At 39.7% G+C, this 20,984-nt stretch overlaps 2 protein-coding genes across 2 annotated transcripts in view; one reads left to right on the top strand and one right to left on the bottom strand.

The window, feature by feature from the left end:
• Positions 1–10,081, top strand: part of LOC137084085 (sucrase-isomaltase, intestinal-like) — a 32,463-nt gene extending 22,382 nt beyond the window's left edge. The window contains exons 13-26 of the mRNA XM_067450031.1: positions 1,640–1,756; positions 2,135–2,225; positions 3,245–3,383; positions 3,481–3,614; positions 3,726–3,760; positions 3,917–4,033; positions 4,343–4,491; positions 4,850–4,934; positions 5,074–5,130; positions 5,282–5,406; positions 7,240–7,328; positions 8,580–8,629; positions 9,533–9,694; positions 9,909–10,081. Coding sequence (XP_067306132.1) covers positions 1,640–1,756; positions 2,135–2,225; positions 3,245–3,383; positions 3,481–3,614; positions 3,726–3,760; positions 3,917–4,033; positions 4,343–4,491; positions 4,850–4,934; positions 5,074–5,130; positions 5,282–5,406; positions 7,240–7,328; positions 8,580–8,629; positions 9,533–9,694; positions 9,909–9,989 — 1,431 coding nt within the window. The 3' untranslated portion in view covers positions 9,990–10,081. The remainder of the gene's footprint in view (positions 1–1,639; positions 1,757–2,134; positions 2,226–3,244; positions 3,384–3,480; positions 3,615–3,725; positions 3,761–3,916; positions 4,034–4,342; positions 4,492–4,849; positions 4,935–5,073; positions 5,131–5,281; positions 5,407–7,239; positions 7,329–8,579; positions 8,630–9,532; positions 9,695–9,908) is intronic.
• Positions 10,082–12,161: 2,080 nt separating this feature from the next.
• Positions 12,162–16,543, bottom strand: LOC137084448 (uncharacterized). Its single transcript, XM_067450719.1, has 5 exons — positions 16,378–16,543; positions 15,885–15,970; positions 15,238–15,432; positions 14,973–15,069; positions 12,162–14,655 (listed from the first exon to the last, which is right to left on the bottom strand). The coding sequence occupies exons 1-5, from the start codon at positions 16,541–16,543 to the stop codon at positions 13,712–13,714; spliced, it is 1,488 nt and encodes a 495-aa protein (XP_067306820.1). The 3' UTR covers positions 12,162–13,711.
• Between the last annotated feature and the right edge of the window lie 4,441 nt (positions 16,544–20,984).

Here is a 20,984-nt window from a genome sequence, read left to right as displayed (position 1 = left end):
GAGCGTTCTGGCACAATATGGCTGCCGTCGCATCATCCAGGTGGGTGCTGCACATTGGTGGTGGTTGAGGGGATTACCCCCTTCAATGTAAAGCGCTTTGAGTGCCTTGAAAAGCGCTATATAAATCGAACACATTATTATTATTATTATTATTATTATTATTATTATTATTATTATTATTATTATTATTATTATTATTATTCAAGGGATCTCCCAGAAAGAGTCTCCCTTAAATGGTCAGTGTTCACCAGCTGGTGCTCAGCTCAGAAACCAAGACCCCTATACATGTGATGTACCACTGGGACTTTCCTTTTTATTGCCAGTCCTAAGGAAAAAAATAACTTAGTTGTTCACTTCCTCAAAGGGGCCAGGAGGATGAACCGGCCACAATCCTCAGGGGCCCCATTAGAGCCGCTTAAGGCCGCACTCCTGCTAGCTCTAGCATTGGTCAAACAAGTGGGCAACTTGCAAGCGCTCTTCTTGAATCTCGCAGACACAATACGAGTGAACTACTTTTGAAAGGGAACATACACGGTTATAGCCTAGAAATCTAGACGCACCCTAGTGGCAGCAAATCTAATCTGCCCGCGAGTGTCGTCTAGCAACTCTCAATACACTTCTCACAGACACTGGCAAACGGCGGTCTTTTGAATCAGCTTTGACTGCGACTCTGGAAGACTTGGAGTTAAGCTTTTCTCTCAGAAAAGAACAAAGAACTGCACTGAAGTCATTCTTAAGAAGGGCTGATGTGTTCTGAGTTTTGCTGACCGGATACGCCGAAAGTTTTCTCTTTCAACTAGCTCTGGTTGGTTGTAGCACTATCCAATTGCGTGCACGCCGTGCAGAGGGAGTTTGAAAGACAACCGTTTATCCCGCCCCTCGGATTGAGCCCTGTCAATGGTGAGTTTCCAGACCAAACATCTTGATGTGGGTCTGGCTTATCAGGCTATCTTGGTTACTCACACAACCTTGGTTCCCTGAGAATAATGGGGAAAAGTGTTGTGTATATGTCTATACACACTATGCTATTAAGCTTTGCTTCCAGGTATTGTTGCTTCAGTCGAATTAACCTGATTTTTGTGACAAAATGGGCCGCTTGGTGGGCTCAGCTCGCTGGTGACGAGATGCACCCAACTGGTTTGCACAGTTACAATGCCTCACCACAGGTTTCTGCAGTTCCCGCAGTCCAGCCAATCAGTGTGCTAATAGCTCTGCCCAGCTTCACTGTGTTTTAAAATAAAGGCTTCAGTATTTTTGAGAAAAGGAGTTTTCCCATAAGCAGACACAATATTCAGTCCTGTAATTCTCAGGGAACTGAGGTTATGTGAGTAACCAAGTACAATAATTTCTCTCGTTCCCCCATCTTCATGTCTATTTATATGGAAATTATCAGTACAATGGGCTATTATTGCAAAGGCAGTCAAGAGAGATGAGTTTGACATCATATACTATCAACCAATCTGTATGTAGAAGACACATCATCAGCTAATGAGCACATACTAGCATTATGCTTTTGTAAACAATCTCAAACTCAGCCAATCAAACCAAATAAGATTACTATTTAAACAAATGAGAAAATATCCAATCAATGGTTAAAGCACATTGTCCAACCCAGTGTTTCTTTCATTTAAACTTTCAGCTATTCCGAGCTTTCGTGGCATTCCCTGATTTCTTCAAGACCAGTACAGCAGAGTGGTGGGGAAAGCAGATTAAAGACTATTACAACAACGTCATGAAGTTTGACGGACTTTGGATTGTGAGTGATTTGTTTTTTGTTGTTGTCATTTTTCATTATGGAATGAAAACTAAAGCAATTCATAAAATAAAATTGTATGATATGTTCCTTGAGGACATCCGTGCCATTAAACGCCATTGTTGCTCTTAAAACCTAACCATACGATTAAATGCCTCTAAAATTGAGGAAAACAATAGAGTCATAAGAATGTTAAAGAAAAAATTCCAACAAGGACGTTGATTCAGGAATACATCTTACTTGACAAAGTCATAGTGAGCTTTGCAAGAACAAGCGAAGGTTCAGCATAGTCTAATTTCTACACTTATTTGCATATTACAACCGTTTTCTCCTATGGATTCATTGTATGATAACACTTTCATTGTGTTTTGCTTCCTGAAGGACATGAATGAGCCGGCCAGTTTCGTGCATGGCACCACTGGAGAGAAATGTCTAGGGGATCAAAATCTGGAAAATCCTCCATACATGCCCCGTAAGTTCTTATGAGAGCATCCTGGCATGTATACATGGCTACAGAGATTTTAAAATACCATGATCAACATTAAATAGGCCTGCCTCTGACTAAAGATATCTTTTTTTTTTTAGTTGTTCAGTTAAGCCATGAGTCGGCTAATCGTGTTTATACTAATTTAATTACTTAAAAACGAACTAAACCACAATGAGCCTTAAATATATAGTCTTTTCTGCATTCAAGCACAAACGTAAAGCTTGGTAAAAAGCACTGGCAAAAAGAAGGACTATTAATTTGTAGAAAAAAAGAGAAGAGAAACAGATTTACAGAGAAATGCCCCTTTATGGGGAATGCAGAGTATGTGTTTTTATTTTAACTGGTTAATTTAAAAGTACTTCAAGCATTAGATAGTTATCATGTCTGTGAGGCAAGTATAAAGTTTGAGTAAGTTTTGGTTCATTTTTGTGACGTGCTCCAAAAAGTAGTTCACAGAGACTGAGACAGCAGAAAGCACACCACCCTGTTTGTTTTCTTTATTTTACAAGGCACAACATCTTGTTTTTGTAAGTTTACACAAATAAGACCGTTTTGAACGGTGTATTACTCTTATCTGAATGGCCGGAAATGTTGAGTTGTTTCTGATAATGTCAGAAAATAAAAAGTGAATGATGGCACTGGCCCGCCATGTCGTGCAGTAAAGCAAGCTAATACTTTAGCTTCCAGACTCCATACAATCACATACTTGGATATGTGCATGCATTTATCTTGATTAAAGTTAAAGTTATGTAAAGTTGCTACTTGCATGTTTCAAATGGTAAGCCATTTTTGAGGTTGATGGATGATAAGCGAAGATTTGGATTTCCTGCTGTAATTACCACAAGAGTGGTACATTTTCTGTAATTAATGAACGGAAATAAAACATTTATTGACAAAATCTCTTCTCGTCGACTAACGTTTAGTGGACTATTAAAAGGGCAGCCTAAACATTTACACCTGTAAATGCCCAACATGAATCTTTCCTATTTGTGATCTTTTCCCAGCATTGGAGTCCATGGACAGAGGTCTGAACCATAAGACTCTGTGCATGAACAGCGAGCAGATCCTCGCTGATGGCACACGCGTAAAGCATTATGATGTCCACAACTTGTACGGTTGGTCTCACACAAAACCCACTTATGAGTATGTTTTCTGTTCCTCCATATTTACTACTATATGTATTTCTCGGTTATTCTGGAACAAGTTTTAATTGCTATGTGTGTTTATTTGTATTTCACAGTGCTTTGCTTAGTACAACTGGAAAGAGAGGTGTTGTAATTACCCGTTCAACATACCCGTCTAGTGGTCGTTGGGCAGGACATTGGCTGGGAGACAACTACTCTCGCTGGGACCAGCTTCTGAAGTCCATCATAGGTGTGATGATGCTGCTTATTATTTGGTGCTTCTTGGTATCTACATTTCAGTGTATTAACTGATTATATGTATACATCAAAACGAAACTCCCTCTCTCCTTCTATCTTTCAGGCATGATGGAGTTCAGCATATTTGGCATCCCTTATGTAAGGGCCTCCCTGGATTATTGATTTTTAATTTGTGCTTTATTTCCTATTTTCAGCTGGGTGTGATACATGAGCATGCAGCCATTACACTGACTCCAGAGTTTATTAATGAATTTTTGAGACCTAAATATGTTTCTCTTTCCACTTGCATTCCAGACCGGTGCTGATATCTGTGGCTTCTTTAACCCTGCCGAATATGAGATGTGCCTGCGTTGGATGCAGCTCGGTGCTTTCTACCCATTCTCCAGAAACCACAACACAATAAACATGCCAGTAAGAACACCCAGAGCACTTGGTAATGGACAGATCGAGGATTTCTGGACCAGTGTGACACACACATTTGATTATCTTATTCTAAGCCTATAGGTGTGATGGTATTATGAATGTACTGTGTCAGAGAAACTGTGACTTATTAAACCTTATATTATATATATGTGACTTATTAAACCTATTATATTTTTGGATCTAAAATTGGGTGAATTTAGATTCTTGATCACTGTGCTGATGAAGCTCACATAAGATTCCATTCCCGTTTTCTTGCTGAATGATTATGATCTGATGAGTTTGTGTGATCTTTGACAGAGGCAGGATCCCGTGGCCTGGGGAGCGGAGTTTGCTGCTGTGTCTCGTGATGTGCTGAACATTCGCTACACTCTTCTTCCATATTTGTACACCCTGATGTATGAAGCTCATGCTCACGGAAACACAGTGGTCAGACCCCTGCTGCATGAGTGAGTGTTTCTCAAGAGTTCAGCCACGCATGAAAATTAACCGAAACCATGAGCCAGATGTTCAGCAGTACACTCACAGTTCTCTTCTTCCACGCAGTAGAAGTAAATGAGAGGAAATAATGACTTTCACTGTTCTTTTAACACCTTCATTCATCTTCACCCATCTTTCCCTCTGAATATCTTCATCATACCATCTTTTCTTTTTGACACTATTTTCCGTTCATTCTCACATTTAAATTATCTCCCCCAAAGCATCATGGGAATGGCTAATCAGAACTTGGGCCAAATTCTGAGTCTAACATGCTCTAAACCTCTCTCTTTTCCTCCATGGTTGATGAGATAATGTTCTGTATTGCAGGTTTGTCACAGATGAGAACACATGGAAGATTGACAGGCAGTTCCTCTGGGGCCCCGCTCTTCTGATCACACCTGCTCTGGACCCGGTACTGTATGCACACAAACACAACTCCACTGTGTTCATGCTATATAAGCCAGAGTCTCCATTAGTCATGTTTGAGTTTTTGAACCCACTGTTGTTTGTGTCCTTGTTTGTTAATTTCTCATTGATTGTATTTTGTTAAGGGCGTTACTGTGGTCAAGGGCTACGTGCCAAATGCCCGCTGGTATGATTACCACACGGTAAGCATTTTATTAGCAAGCAAGCAAGATTTTAGTACGATGTCAATGAAAGAAGTCATAATGCTGTGACTTCCAAAAAAACTCAACCTGCAATATTTTGTCCTTTCTATATTAGCTTCATTCATCTGCTAGTATGTGATTTGTCCACCAGGGTAAAGATGTTGGAGTGCGAGGTCAGTTTGTGGATATGGATACACCATTATGGAAAATTAACCTGCACGTGAGAGGAGGACACATCCTGCCCTGGCAGAAAGCAGAGGCCAACACACGCTACAGGTCAAGAAGCTGTCTTCCATCTTTATTATGACTTCTGACATTTCTCTAGTTACATAGGATTTCTTAACACTTTCACTTGCTCCACAAACAGTCCATTTTCTTTTATATGTTCATATTCTGTGTATTTAAGAGTTAACCTTGTTGTATATCCAGATGACCAATTTTCTGATCACTGAATAAGTGTCCCTATTATGCTTTTTCAGATATTACATTTCATAAAGTTCTGTAATTAAGCTGTTTGTGACGGCAAAGAATGAGCAGATAAATTTAGTTTTTTTCTCTCTAAAGAAGAGATTCTGAACTGAAACAAGTTGTCAGTAATTCCAGTCTCAATTTCTGCTGAATCTATGCAGGTTTCTAACTAATTCACATAATGCTAGCCTATTCATTGTCTGAACAGTGTCTGCTTTGCCCCGCCCTTAAACACTTTTGCTGTAGCTGAGACAGTAAGACGGCGACACACTGCAAGCGTGGCGTGAGCGTCTCGGCTGCGTGGCGTGTCCATTTCTATCTTGGCTCCCATGTTAACAGCTTAAACAGGCTTGAGCCGCCCCGAAAATGTGTGCATGCTAGAAATAGAACCGACGGCTATTTTTCACGTGACGCAAGCATGTTGGAAGTATTTACAGGCAAAATCATAAAGGAAAAGATTTTTATATGTCATTTTGACACAAATACATATTAATAAATTACATCTTGATGTTTGAAAGTCTCTAGGTTAACATAAATGCTAGGCCTAATTGTAATAAAAAAATATAATAATTATCGATTTTGAAATATTGCACCTGTCAATACAGAACAAAATATTCTGTAACCTATTTTGCCTTCAATACTGCTGATGTTGTCTTTGCTGCAGTAGGCTATATGTTTATGTTTAACATGAAGATTAGGCCTTTCCTGTATCTGTACAGATCCACTTTTGCAACATGACAAAAGCTTGGTGTTGCGATGCTTCCCCTCATTTGCATGTTGATGGGCATGCTTTTGAGCCAGCGGAGAATGAAAATCAAAGGATACGCAAGAGACTTACCCAAGTCTCAATGTCCTCTACTTCTATTGGATAGTCGTGTTTGTTCAATGGATTCATTTGTATAAAGAGGGGAATTGGCCAGCTTTTTTTAAGCGCAGCATTTTTTCAAATGCAGCGTTACTTTCCTGGAATGCTTTACATTAAAGTCGCTTGACGTCACTCATCAGAATAAAGTGGAGTGCAGCGTCACATAAGTATTTTATGGACAAGTGGATCTGCACCTTATGTCACCTAGCAGCAGTAGCGGGTCAGACACGTTTCTAGTGTGCAAAGACATAGAAAACGCCACGCAACTGACACGCAACAGAAACACCACGCTCACGCCACGCTGCCATTGTAGCTGGCCAAAGAGTTTGTCCATTCATGTCGAGAATACACTGTTTTCTGCTGCCAAAGCAAATCCAAATTTAATGAGATTGATACGGTAAAACCCATGCCACCGTTACTGTTCTTTTCACTTTATATCAAGTGCTGAAATTCAGATATGCTAATGAGTGTTTGGTTTCTGACCAATCAGAGCAGAGTAAATAAATCACAGCAGACTGGGCCATCTGACCAATCAGAGCAGAGTAGGCTCTCAGAAAGGCAGGGTTTAGAGAGACTGAATCAGGTTCTGTGAGAAATGTGCTAATGATGAATATTATGAGAAAATTAGTGTTTTTTGATCTTGGATGAATGTAAACCTGTTGTAGGAGACTCAAATTATCATAATATCATGCACTAATACGTAAATGTAGGCATTAATATGTTTATTCTTTGAGGTCACAACACTAATGTACTATTTGGTGTTTTTCTTCTTGTAGTCGTCTGAATCCTCTGGGTCTTCTTGTTGCTCTTGATGATGGAGGTTCAGCACATGGATCCTTGTTCTGGGATGACGGAGAGGGAATTGGTAAGTTATATTTGTATGTGTGTGTAGGGATGGGATTTGTGAGGAATTTAATGTTTTCATGTCAGAAAAGGTATGGTGGCCCAGTAGTGCAGCCGTACTAAATTAAACCACAACACAATGAAATCGCCCTAACACAACAGAATTAAACCACAACACAAAGAAATCGCCACAACACAGCGGAAATGCTCCCGACCACGAGGGGGCTCTCGGAGTGCAGTAAAGTTAGTTTTCCTTGCCATTTTTCTATAGATTGGCCAGTCTTGCAAAGATATAAACACTATGATTAGTTTTAAGTGTCTAACCATTGTATATCGACATGAAATATCAATTCAAAAATCACCTCAATGCATTATAGCTGCATATTTATACTCGAAAACACTTTTCCACTCTATCGTGGCACTTGATGCCCAAGGGAACGTGCGCCAATTCCACCAAGTGGTTGAATTGTATAATTTTATCAATTAAAAATTCTTTTTGTTTTGTTTTGTTTAAATCTTTAAATTAAAATGTTGTGCATTATTGAGTCAGTTTTTTACAATACAGCAGGCTGTGGAACTTTAACATGTCTGTTTTTAAATGTTCATACAAATTATATGTTTCAATTGGAATTGGCAGACATTCCCTCGGACATCAAGCACCCTGATAGCAGGTAAAAGCGTTCATGAGTTAAAATATGCAGCAATAATGCATGAAGGTGATTTTGAATTTATATTTTATGTCAATATACAATGGTTATATACTTAAAACTGATCATAGTGTTTATATATTTGTAAGACTGGCCAATCTATAGAACAATGGCAAGGAAAAGTATCTTTACCGCATTCCGAGAGCCCCCTTGTGGTCGGGAGCATTTCTGTTGTGTTGTGGCGATTTCGTTGTGTTGTAGCTTGTTTTCGTTGTGTTGTGGTTTAATTTAGTATGGCTGCACTTCTGGGCCACTGTAGAAAAGCCATATGGAGATGGTTATGTGATGCAAATGTCAAAATGTATTAGTCTACAACAGGTACAATATTTAGTTTTTGAAGTTTTGCATTTTTGATGAGCCTGTAGGCTCTGGGGGGCTCTTTGAGGATTTATTACTTTTCCTCAAATGCTATTATAGGTAACAATTTAATGTTAAGTCTCATCAGCATTACAGACAATAAATATTAGTTTGTGAATTTTTTTATCATTCTAAAATCAGAGTAATTTTTATTACAGGGTTTATTTGTCCTTTCCTGTTCTAATCTTGTTTCTTTATTCTCCTTACAGATACAGTTCAGAATAAACGTTTCCTTTTGACAAATTTCATTGCATCTTCGGTACGTTCATATTTTTTGAAGAAAGCTGTGTGTGCAGTTCTATATCAGATTAATTTGTAATTGGATTTGGAATCCAAGATTGTGTCTCTATTTATAAACAAATTCAGATCCAAAGCTAGCAGCTCATGCTCACTTTTGCACTTCCTGTGACTTCCATATAGTCGCTTATAGTTAAGCGACTATATGAGAACTGTTTGTCCCTCAGCTAGTTTCAGATGATGTTACATAAATACTGAAACAACACACTTTTCTAATGTTTTTCATTCTTTTCTAGTCAGTTCTAAGTAAGTGAATCTCAAGAAGCATATGTCATATGAGTTTTTGCATTGTGATATTATCTTCATGAGAATTATAATTGAACTGGGGGGTATTGCAGAAAGCAAGGCTAACTTACCGTCACATATACCTTGAACTCTCGGTTGAATGAACCAAACCTTGCTTACTCGAGGTAAGTTGGTTCCAAAAACTAGTCCAGGAGCAAGCTCAGATAATATATTAATAACTTTATTAATTATATAAAACACATCTGAATTCCTCTTAAGCAAACGAACCCTGGATCATGAGCAGGTTATGTTTAGAGAGTGAGTTGATATGACATACATACCATAAGTTACCTACGTTTTTTGGAACCGAAAGTTGAGGTTTTTCGCTAACTTACTCTTAAACATACTCGGCTATGTCACATGACCTGCTTTCTGGAATACCCCCCTGGATGTTTTACTGTCAACAGTTTGCTCACACTTTAAATATGCATGTGTGTAACAGCTGTCCTGTGTTTTTAAATCTGTGTAATGGCTGTCCTGTGTTTATATGTATTTAATGGTTGTCCTGTATGTTTATATGTGTGTTGCAAATGTCCTGTGTGTTTACTTGTGTGTAACGGCTGTCCTGTGTGATGTATAGGGTGTTCTGACCAGCGCGGTTCCTACAGACGGTCTGGCTGAGACCGATAGGTTGACCCTGGGTGTGGTGAAGGTGTGGGGTGTAACAGCACCCGTTACTCAAGTTACTATGAGTGTGAATGGCCAGCCTGATGCCAACCTGCCATTCACATATAATGCTGAGGTCAGATGCTTCATGCAAACATATACTTTAGCTTCATACTGTCAAAACAACTGATACACAGTGTTTAAAAAGTAAAATGTAATTTAAATAAAAAATATATTTAATAGTTATTTAATAAATGTAATAGTTTTCTACATTGATTTTTATTTTTTAATTCTGTAAAGAGGATTTGTGTAGTAACTGCTGACCTTGAGTGTCTCTTCCTCTCCCTCAGGTTCAGGAGTTGCAGTTTGATGCAACATCACAATCTCACACCATTGAAAAGCCTTTCACAGTCAGCTGGAAGACAGCTTAGACTCGGACACCAGTCTATGGAAAGAGCAATTGCGGGCATTTTACTATAGATATCATCTGGATTTTAAATAAAATAAATATGATACAGCAAAACATTGAGACAGCAATACTACTGTTTGCTAATGTTTCCTGTTGTTAATCTGAAAATTAAGCTTTTGTCTTTTGCAGTGTGTTTGTGATGATAAGAAATGTCACAGCAAACACACAGGTGTCGTGATTTACTATCTAAAAGGGGACCTGAGTCAGTGTGTGTGTAACATAATCACTATTCAATAATGACCTGCAATGAATACATTAGAGAGCTATTTCTGCTTGATTTAACCCTTTAAACTCAGGTATTGCTGTAAAAGCTCTAAATCTTTACAGTGTGTTTGTGATGATAAAAAATGTCACAGCAAACACACAGGCGTCGCGATGAGTCAGTGTGTGTGTAACATAATCACTATTCAATAATGACCTGCAATTAATACATTAGAGAGCTATTTCTGCTTGATTTAACCCTTTAAACTCAGGCATTGCTAGCCTAGAAATCTAGACGCACCCTAGCGGCAGCAAATTTAATTTGCCCGCAAGTGTCGTCTAGGCACTCTCAATAGGCCTATGTCACACTTCCTGCTTCCGGAACGCGGAGTAGGGAATCATAACTTCCGGTCGTTTCTAGCAATAACAATAATAATGGCAGCCTCCGCCCGCAGTTGTTCTTGTAGTGTACCGGGTTGTTCTACATCAGGACGTAGACAGCCATACCTCAGTTTCCACGCTTTCCCGAAGGATGAAACACTCCGCAAATCTTGGGTGCAATTAATTAAGAGGGATGAGGGCCCTTCTTTTCATATTCTCCGGGGCAGCACTTTCGTTTGCAGTTTGCATTTCGATACAGACAGCATATACGTCTCCGAAAGTGGTCGGAAGCGACTTAAAGTTAATAGTAGACCTACCCGGTTTCCTTGGAATAACTGGGGGAATGATCAGCCCCGTCGCCGGTCAGTTTTTGAGCGCGTTAACACACGCCTAGGAGTAGTACAGGGTGTTCAGGCTAGTGCTGCCGCGTCCGCGGCTGAAGAGGACGAACAGTCTGCCGCCGGTAATCCCGAACCTGCCTCTGACCACAACTATGCCTGCGCGGGTGTTGTAGATGCTGCCGAAACCATCAGGCTACTGGAAGCTAAAGTGAGAGCTTTAGAATGCCAACTAAGGGATCTGTCCTGTACACTGACCATCAACCGGTACTGTGCGACGGACGACGAATTCCGATTCTACACCCGGTTTCCGTCGGAAAAAGTGTTTTGGTCGTTTTGGAATTCCATCGCCCCCTCAGCTTCCAGGTTAGTGTACTGGAGTAGAGCCCAGAGAACAACTGATGTCATGGCACTAGAGAAGCCCAGCCCTAACAGGACACTGCAACTTGTTGACGAATTATTTCTGTACTGCTGTCGCGTTGCTGTTGGGATGAAAGAGAAGGTGATAGCAGATATATTTGGCATCAGCACCACCACTGTGAGCAGAATCATTATCACATGGGCCAACTACCTGTACCTTGTCTTGGGGTCAGAGCCAATTTGGATGACAAGGGAACGAGTACAAGCAACAATGCCATCTAAGTTTGCCCAGTACTGTCCCAATGTGAGAGTGATTCTGGACTGCACAGAAATCAGGTGTGAGGCACCATCATCACTCACCCTCCAGTCTGAAACTTTCTCAAATTATAAGAACACCAACACCTTCAAAGGTCTAATTGGCATTGCCCCATGTGGAGTGATCACCTTCATCTCCAAGCTCTACACTGGTTCCATATCAGACAGAGAGATCACACAGCAGTCAGGGATACTTCATCTACTTCAGCCTGGAGATGCGTGCATGGCTGACAAAGGCTTTGTCATCGACAGTATGCTTGCTGAAGTTGGGGCCACCCTCATAATCCCCCCATTTAAAAGAGGTGCCAGGTTCAGCAGAGAGGACACCGAAAAAACCCAGAGTATCGCCCGACTTAGGATCTTGGTTGAGAGGGCCATCAGACGGGTCAAAGAATTTCATATCTGGGACAAGACCGTTCCTTTGACCCTTTCAGGCTCTGTGAATCAGCTGTGGGTAACTTGTTGTTTAATGTCAAACTATCAAGGTCCTTTAGATGTGAAGGGTGATATCCCAGTGTGACACATTGAAACACACAACATGATTTTTCAAGTTTATTGAATTTTCAGTAATGCTTTTTTTTTCCAGTTCTTAAAAAATTAGCATACATATTACAAAGTAATGATTTATTAGACATAATTGTGAGTGAGTGTGTGTGTGTGTGTATGTATGTATGGATTCATGTTCTGATTTAGCGTGTGTGCATTCATGTTCTCAATTAGGTAGTGATAGTGACAATTTTAATGTATGAAGCCAAAGTACTGTTCAGTAGGTCATTAGAAACAACTCTGTGTGTGTGTGTGTGAATTCATGTTCTGATTTAGTGTGTGTGTATGAATTCATGTTCTGTGTGAGCGTGATTAAGAGGGAGAGAGAGTGTGTGTATGAATTCATGTTCTGATTTAGTGTGTGTGTTTGCATTCGTGTGTGGGTGTTGTGTATGTTCAGTAGGTCGTTAGAGACAACTGTGTGAGTGTGATTAAGAGGGAGTGTGTGTGTGTGTGTGAGAGAGAGAGAGAGAATTCATGTTCCGATTTAGTAAGTGTGAGAGACAATTTGAATGTATGAAGCCAAAATACTTTTCAGTAGGTCATTAGAAACAACTCTGTGTGTCTGTGTGTGTGTGTGTGTGTGAATTCATGTTCTGATTTAGTGTGTGTGTGTGTGCATTCGTGTGTGGGTGTTGTGTATGTTCCGTAGGTCGTTAGAGACAACTGTGTGAGTGTGATTAAGAGGGAGTGTGTGTGTGTGTGTGTGTGTGTGTGTGTATGAATTCATGTTCTGATTTAGTGTGTGTGTGTGTGTGTGTGTGTGAGTGAGAGAATTCATGTTCGGATTTAGTGAATGTGAGAATTTTAATGTATGAAGTCATTAGAAACAACTGTGTGTGTGTGTGTGTGAATTCATGTTCTGATTTAGTGTGTGTGTGTGCATTCGTGTGTGGGTGTTGTGTATGTTCCGTAGGTCGTTAGAGACAACTGTGTGAGTGTGATTAAGAGGGAGTGTGTGTGTGTGTGTGTGTGTGTGTGTATGAATTCATGTTCTGATTTAGTGTGTGTGTGTGTGTGTGAGTGAGAGAATTCATGTTCGGATTTAGTGAATGTGAGAATTTTAATGTATGAAGTCATTAGAAACAACTGTGTGTGTGTGTGTGTGTGTGTGTGTGTGTGTGTGTGTGTGTGTGTGTGTGTGTGTGTGTGTGTGTGAATTCATGTTCTGATTTAGTGTGTGTGTGTGTGCATTCGTGTGTGGGTGTTGTGTATGTTCCGTAGGTCGTTAGAGACAACTGTGTGAGTGTGATTAAGAGGGAGTGTGTGTGTGTGCGTATGAATTCATGTTCTGATTTAGTGTGTGTGTGTGAGAGAATTCATGTTCGGATTTAGTGAATGTGAGACAATTTTAATGTATGAAGTCATTAGAAACAACTGTGTGTGTGTGTGTGTATGAATTCATGTTCTGATTTAGTGTGTGTGTTTGCATTCGTGTGTGGGTGTTGTGTATGTTCAGTAGGTCGTTAGAGACAACTGTGTGTGTATGAAGCCAAAGTGAGTGTGTGTGAAACAGAGATCCTACCATCACTGTTGGCTATATTTACTTGGCATTCAGGAGGAATGTGTCCATGTATCTGTTGAAATAAAACAGATCAAGTTTATCCTTCATTGCAGTTATTAAGGATTCATCGTGCCAAATTCTTTCCACTGTCAAGTCACTTTTTGTTGATGTAATGAAATCACACCATAACAAACCAGTGATGGCTAACTGGCCTTGCACTTGGCAGTAATATTTGTGGGTTTTTTTTAGTTTGGCCTTACCATTAACAAACTTAATGTGCTTGACTTCTGTTATACTGTCTACATTTGGACATTTCACCTCAGCTAAGCCAAAGGGTGGGGTTGCAGTGGGATCATACACCCTTGCATCAGGGCTAGCCCCGAGGTAAGACGCATCAGGGTGAACAATGAAACCAGATGGGAAGACATTGACGTTACACAGGTCACTATACTGATGTAACACTTCTGGCTCGAGGTCGATACCCCTTTTCATGGCAGGTGTTTGCCTTACCCCCTTCATGATCCTCACTGCAAGAGCCTGAGCAGAGGACTCCCCTCTCAGAGTAAACACGTCACCAAATCGACTGGCAGTTAAACGGGGCAGCCGGACTTCCTTCCACATAGGATTTTCTGACTGCCCCCTTGTATGCTCTTCAATTAAACTAGCCAATTCAGGGGTGACTTCTAAACTCTGCAAGTGAAAAAAGTGGAGGTAACTGGCAACAAACTGTAGGTTTCGTTTAAATGTATAGCCTAATAGGGGAAGTTGTGGGAATGAGGGGGCTTCTGGGTGCTTAATGATTTCTTTGGATATTTCTGGGGGGCACTGATAAGACAGAACAGAACCATGAGGGACTGGCCCAAACTTAGAGTCCACTAAATTTAGGTTGGCAAGGTCACAGACAATCTTGCATATTCCAGGTTGAGGTCGAAGGTCTCGCAGTTCATCTCCAATAGACAGCACTGCAGGGTCAGGAAGGGGTCCTATAAAGAAAAATAACGAGCCATTGTGCCTGTTAATATAACATTAGCTATTGTGCACTGTGTGTATAATATTCTGTTATTGTTGAGCCTCACAAAAGGCAGAAAAACATTATAAAGCAACATTAATGCTTTGTGCACTGTATTAAGTGCTCTGAAGCCATTCTATAGTTAATATGAGGTACAGATGAACATTTCAGTCATTAAAGAAATAAAAGAATATTTAAGTCATTCTCCATTTAGATATATATATATATGTATTCATTATTTATAGAATTATGTGTGCGTTTCTTCTTTTGAACTTGTAGACCATATTTTACCTGCATAGGCTCGATATAGTGTTGATTTGACACTACTGCGTCCAGGTGCCTTGGGTTTCCTCACCACAAGTTGGTCTGTGGGTTCTGGGCGAATCCCCTGGAGCAGGGAAAAAAAAAAAGAAAAGAAAAAAATTGCAGTCAAAATGTAAATATACATCTAAATATACTGGAGTCAGTGCAAGTCACATGTCTAAATACTAGAACTTCAAAAACTATTATTGAGTAGAGTAGACTATACAGAGTGTTTGGCTAGAACCACACAAACCTGTGTCCTTGGTCGGTGCCATGACTGAAGCTCACTGGTGCACGACAGAAGTGTTGGAACGCATTTCTCCCCAGTAAAGCTGTAGTGATGTGTCTGAAATAGGAGTGCCACCACATGATTGCATAACGCCTCTCCAGCAGCACATGAGCAGGAGCATCCATTTAACTGCACTGGTGCAACTGCACGCAGCACAATCTAGACATGGAGAACATATTTCAGGTAAAGCTTGAATGTTATGTTGATAAAACACATTTATATATAAACTACTTGTTTGCATTTACCACAAACATCAATAGATTAAGGAACAAAATATGAGAACACAGAATCTGCAACAGCAGACATGAAAAGAACATTACAATCTGCAACAGCAGATCTAGAAAGAGAATTTTAGAACAGCAACAAGAAACAATAATACACTGAATGTGCACCTGAACCTGTGCAGGTCTGAAACAATGCTCTATTCATTAGGCACTACATATGAAGAACTTCAGGGGGCCTAATGTCTGAACCCCAAAATATAAATCTGGTTAACGTGGTCAGAAAGGTAATCCTAAGTGTAACAGTCCCATTGATGCACAAAGGATTACAAAAAGCTAGTTATGCATGGATAGAGCATGACTTCAGCCTTGTCATTCTAGCACTGAAACCTGCAGGGTTTGAGGCTCCTCGTTTTTCCTCATAGAACAGTAGCAGTTCGCCCGAACTGCCACTTCCATATTAACTAAATCTGACACTGCAGTAATAGAGGGAAAGATTATCACACCATACAGCAAAATATATGGCAATTGATAGCCTATGACAGCAACCCAGCCACATTTCCCCCCGAATAATATCTCTCAAATATGTTCTATCAGTAACCTGGAGCTTATCTGACATGCTAGCTACATTTACCTGTACAGTAACGTTAGGCAGTGCCAAGTTATGCTAACTTACTCAACATCTCGGGGCTCGTCAGGCAAAGTTTCGGAGCCACTGAGAAACTAAATACACATTACTACCAATGATTAAAAAAATGTTTCGATTAATTAAAAAAGGATGTTTTATATAAATATATAAAATATTATATATATATATAAATACACGTGACTTTGACAGTCAAGCTAGCTAGCGACAGCGTGTCAGCAGAATTCAAACGCTTACCTCTGTAGTTGAAAATGAATTTCTCCCAGAAGAACTTGTACCCCTTTCGCAGTTTTGAAGTCTCTACTTGAGAGTGTTCATTCACAATTCTAACTACATCCTCGTAAGTGACTTCAGGCAGATTGCGGAGAGACTTGGTCCAGCGGTATATATCAGCCTCCGCCATTGTATACCGCTAACCGGAAGAGCCGTATCCCCACTCCGAGACGTTCTTCCGGTCTTCAATTGTAGCGTGACATAGGCCTATACCCATCTGAGCTGTGTTCCTCAGAATCTGGACAGCCCAATCACATTGGCCCTCATTTATCAATCTTGCGTAGAAACGGGTGTATATGTTGGCGTAAGATTATGCTTACACTCCTCTCACTGCCGGATTTATGAAACTGTGCGCACCTCTGCAATTCAGGTGTACACAATACTTGCCCTTGATAAATCCCACGGCTGAAAACGATCGTCATTAGAATAACACGCCCCTATATATTCAAGTCTCTGCCTCCCGCACGCCCTCATTTTACGCCATGGACAAACAGAAGATGGCAAAGAAACGAAACTTCTCCGACGTGGAGATCGGGCGCGCTCAATCATCTCACTAGTCCACTAGTCAGGGCACTGATTAGGACATAAGTCAACGGGCTGACTCCCTGATCAGTGCTCTGACTACTGAACTATTGAGATGATTGAGACACGCCCATCGAGACCATCACCAGGGAAGTGGGGAAAAAAAACGAAATTGTTTTATTTGGGAGTTTAAAGAGTGGGATTAAAGGCGCTCACAAAAACAAAATATGGACCCGAATTACGAGTAGCTACTGTTAGTGTGGGGGTTGAGAAGCGCACTCCAGCAGTTTAAATAGCTGTTTGGATGATAAATTACCATCACAATGCATTATTTTACAGCACGTTTTGAAACAATTAGCATTTAATTTCGTATCACGGCACATGTATTGGGGTGTACAATAGTGATGATGATGTGATGTGGAGTAAGATTCATCCACATTAATAATTACATGACAATTTGTAAGATTCTTCTTCTTATTATTATGATTATTATTCTTAATGACGCTTGTTATTTAGAAAAAGAATGCGGTTTTTATTGATTTTATTATTATTTAAAAGAAGAAGGTCATTTTTATTATTTTGTCAGTCTGAATTATTTTAGTCCCAGTCCGTGCGTAGCTGCTGAGCCAGGCGCGGGCCTGAAACGTCAGATAAAGCGCACAGGCTCGCGACTGGAGGAATACATATGCCTACAAATCAAATGCTTTGGTAAAGTCACACAAATTAAACATTGACGTTCATGTTGCACAAAAATAAACACTAAATGTTGTTGTTGTGGTTTTTAACAGTGGGTCATATAGCATATCTTGTCAGTGCGTTTTGTGGTGTTAGGAATTGTTTTTCTGCGCATTTTCCCACTAACTCAAACGTGCGTACACCACCTCCTGAGCTGGCGTAGGATTTGAGCGTGCCGTACGCCAACGTCCATATTGATAAATCTCAAAGTCACCGTGGGTTTGGGTGTACGCAAGGTGTACGCTGGAAATTTGGTGTACTCACTTTTGATAAATGAGGGCCATTGTGTATAGAGTCGGCGGGCGGGGCCATAATGACGACGGCCGAGTTGCACTTGTGTGCTTCTAGTAAACATAGAAACTGGCAAACGGCGGCGGTCTTTCGAATCAGCTCTGACCGTGACTCTGGAAGACTTGGAGTTAAGCTTTTCTCTGAGAAAAGAACAAATAGTGACACTGAAGTCATTCTTAAAAAGGGAAGATGTGTTCGGAGTTTAGCCAACCTGATACGGCGAATGTTTAATCAGTCAGCGAGCTCTGCTTCACCTTCATGTTGCTCTGGTTGGTGTAGCGCTATCCTATCGCGTGCAGAGGGAGTTTGAAAGACAACCGTTTATCCCGCCCCTCGGATTGAGCCCTGTCTATGGTGAGTTTCCAGACCAAACATCTTGATGTGGGTCTGGCTTGTCAGGCTAAGGTATTGCTGTAAAAACTCTAAATCTTTACAGTGTGTTTGTGATGATAAGAAATGTCACAGCAAACACACAGGCGTCGTGATTTACTATCTAACAGGGGACCTGAGTCATTTTGTAAATCATAAATAAATCAAAAGTGGTTAGTTTAAAAAACTCATAATAAGGTGGTAAGATGGGCCTTTTACACAGGCCAAAAGTCACACATTATTTTTACAAATAATTGGTTAAAATAAAATATTTTTAATAATGTCTATGTTAACACTTGTTTAAAAGAACTTTAGATGCAAAGTTTGTCCCATTTACCATACCGTTTATTTTGATAAATAAAATAATGCATTATTTTGCAATAAAATATAGGCTACTGTCATTAAAATGACCGTGATTTTAACGGTGTAAGGTTGTAATATTCTACGGTAAAAAACTGTTATTTGGTAAACAGAAAGTTTCTGTAGGAAACAGTACAGGTTCCGTACTATATACGGTGAATAACTGTAATAGATCTAACCTTATGCCTGTAAAATTTACAAAAAAACAAAGTAAAAACCCAACAGAATATTATTAGAACCCCAAAAACATATATTTTTTGTTTAAATCACAATGAACTTTTGTAAACTGTTAAACAGAATATTGTGTTATATTTACAACAACATGTGATTATAAACAAATTTGTTTGTTAAACCTACAAAATTGGTATCAACAACAGAGAACTACTGTAATACTTTAAAAACTATTTTGTTAATTTGATATCTAAATATTGTAAAAACTTATGTTTTCTGGCTGCTTTAAAGGGTTACTTCAGCGATTAGTATATGGCTTTGTATCAGTAGAAACCCTGGAGTATATTCAAATGATTGTGCTTTCCCCCCTCATATCCCCCTGAGAAGAGATTTATGCATTTTATTTCTGGAAAAATTCCTCCTATGATGCAAATTGACGATTTTTGCATCATAGGAGGAATGTTTGGCCAAAGGCTAAAGACTACAGCCAGCAGAGGGAGCCATTTCCGCATGTTTTGAATCCGTGCATAGGGGATGGAGATCACACTCAGAGCTCAGCTCAGCTGCAGGCACTCATTTAAACGGAGCTATGATGAGCAATGTAAGTCTTTTAACTTCTCAAATTAATTTCTGTGAAAGTTAAGCTTGCAAAGGCATGAACTGAAACGCGCCGGACTGAACTCGCGTTGTGAATGTATGCCGCGAATGTAGTCGTGATTACCTCAGCGCTCATCACGAGAGCTCATTCAGCTCATTTATCTCACTCCTGCAGTCAGTGCTCAGTGCTGTGATTCACTCATTATATTCTTCTAGTGTCTTCTCTGTTCTCTAACTCAGTCACAGTAATCTAGTAGTTGTGGCTTTGGGAATGGCCTCACAGGGCAGCGAAGCATTCTGGGAATTGTAGTCTTTCATCCCCATGGGACAAAAATACATTTTATGTCTTTTCTCAGTCTAGAAGGCACCAAATTCAAAAATAATTTCACATTTCTACTACATTGATGACCCAGTTTAAATACAGATTCATCTTCCCAGCACTGAAGTACCCCTTTAACTGTGTTTATAGCACTATTGTTATGGCATGGAAAGCAAAGCAAAAACATGGCAAGGTGATTTGGCTCTTTGTTCATGATGTATAATCATCATCTAGTGATCACTGGTCTTTTTTAGAGTCTAAGGTCCTTGTTATGTGTGTTAATTTTGTTTTATTCATAATAGTGGCCAACTAGCTATTTCGTTCTACAGCATGAGTTTCAGCAATGTGGTGGCAATCTAATAATATGCAGAGCTAAAAAATAAAAAATAAAAAAGTGTGCAAAAGGTTTTAATCTATGGCAATTATTAGACACAAACAGATATCAAGAATCAGTGTATAAATCTCAACAATGGTGACAATCAATGAAAAGCTTCATGCTGCAGTGCATGCTGGGTACCACCAATCAAAACTCTCCAATGGGTCCCAGCATGCATTGCGGCATGAATAAATTATCCATCAAATTGACAAATTTTCTTTGATTCTTACAACTTTTTTTTTTTTACTTTTGCTGTTTTTCTTGTGACGTTTTATGGTAGCTTGTTTCATGTTAAGAGTAGATGTTTATCTGATTTTTTTTTTTGTCACCATTGTAGAGATACATACACTGATTCTTGATGTCTGTGTGTGTCTAAATAATGCTGTAGTTTAAAACTTTTTTTAAAAACCTGCATATTGTTTGATTACAACAATCATACTGGATTTCATACTGCAAACCACATGGATATTTTTACACATACAGCACATCACCTTTCTAACCAGAGCATTAGAATCTGAATGAGCTCAATGATTCAACCACTACGTGATGATTATGTCATCATTAAAGAGCCAAATCACCTGGCCATGTTTCTTACTTGGCTTTCCATGCTTTAACAAAAGTGCTTTGTAAACACAGTTAAAGCAGCCAGAAAATGAATGGGAAAGATATAAGGGTCAAGAGCCCAACTAAAGAAAACACTGTTCACCATCATGGTTATCATCAGGTGTTCACCACTAATGCTCTATCATCACTTAATTATCTAATTAACATCAACACTGCTTCAATGGTACTTTAACTCATTAGTGAGCACACACATGAACACCGGGAAGT

This window comes from Pseudorasbora parva, chromosome 8 (genome assembly GCF_024679245.1).
Source record: "Pseudorasbora parva isolate DD20220531a chromosome 8, ASM2467924v1, whole genome shotgun sequence".
NCBI lineage: Eukaryota > Metazoa > Chordata > Actinopteri > Cypriniformes > Gobionidae > Pseudorasbora > Pseudorasbora parva.
This window is presented reverse-complemented; position numbering and strand designations above follow the sequence as displayed.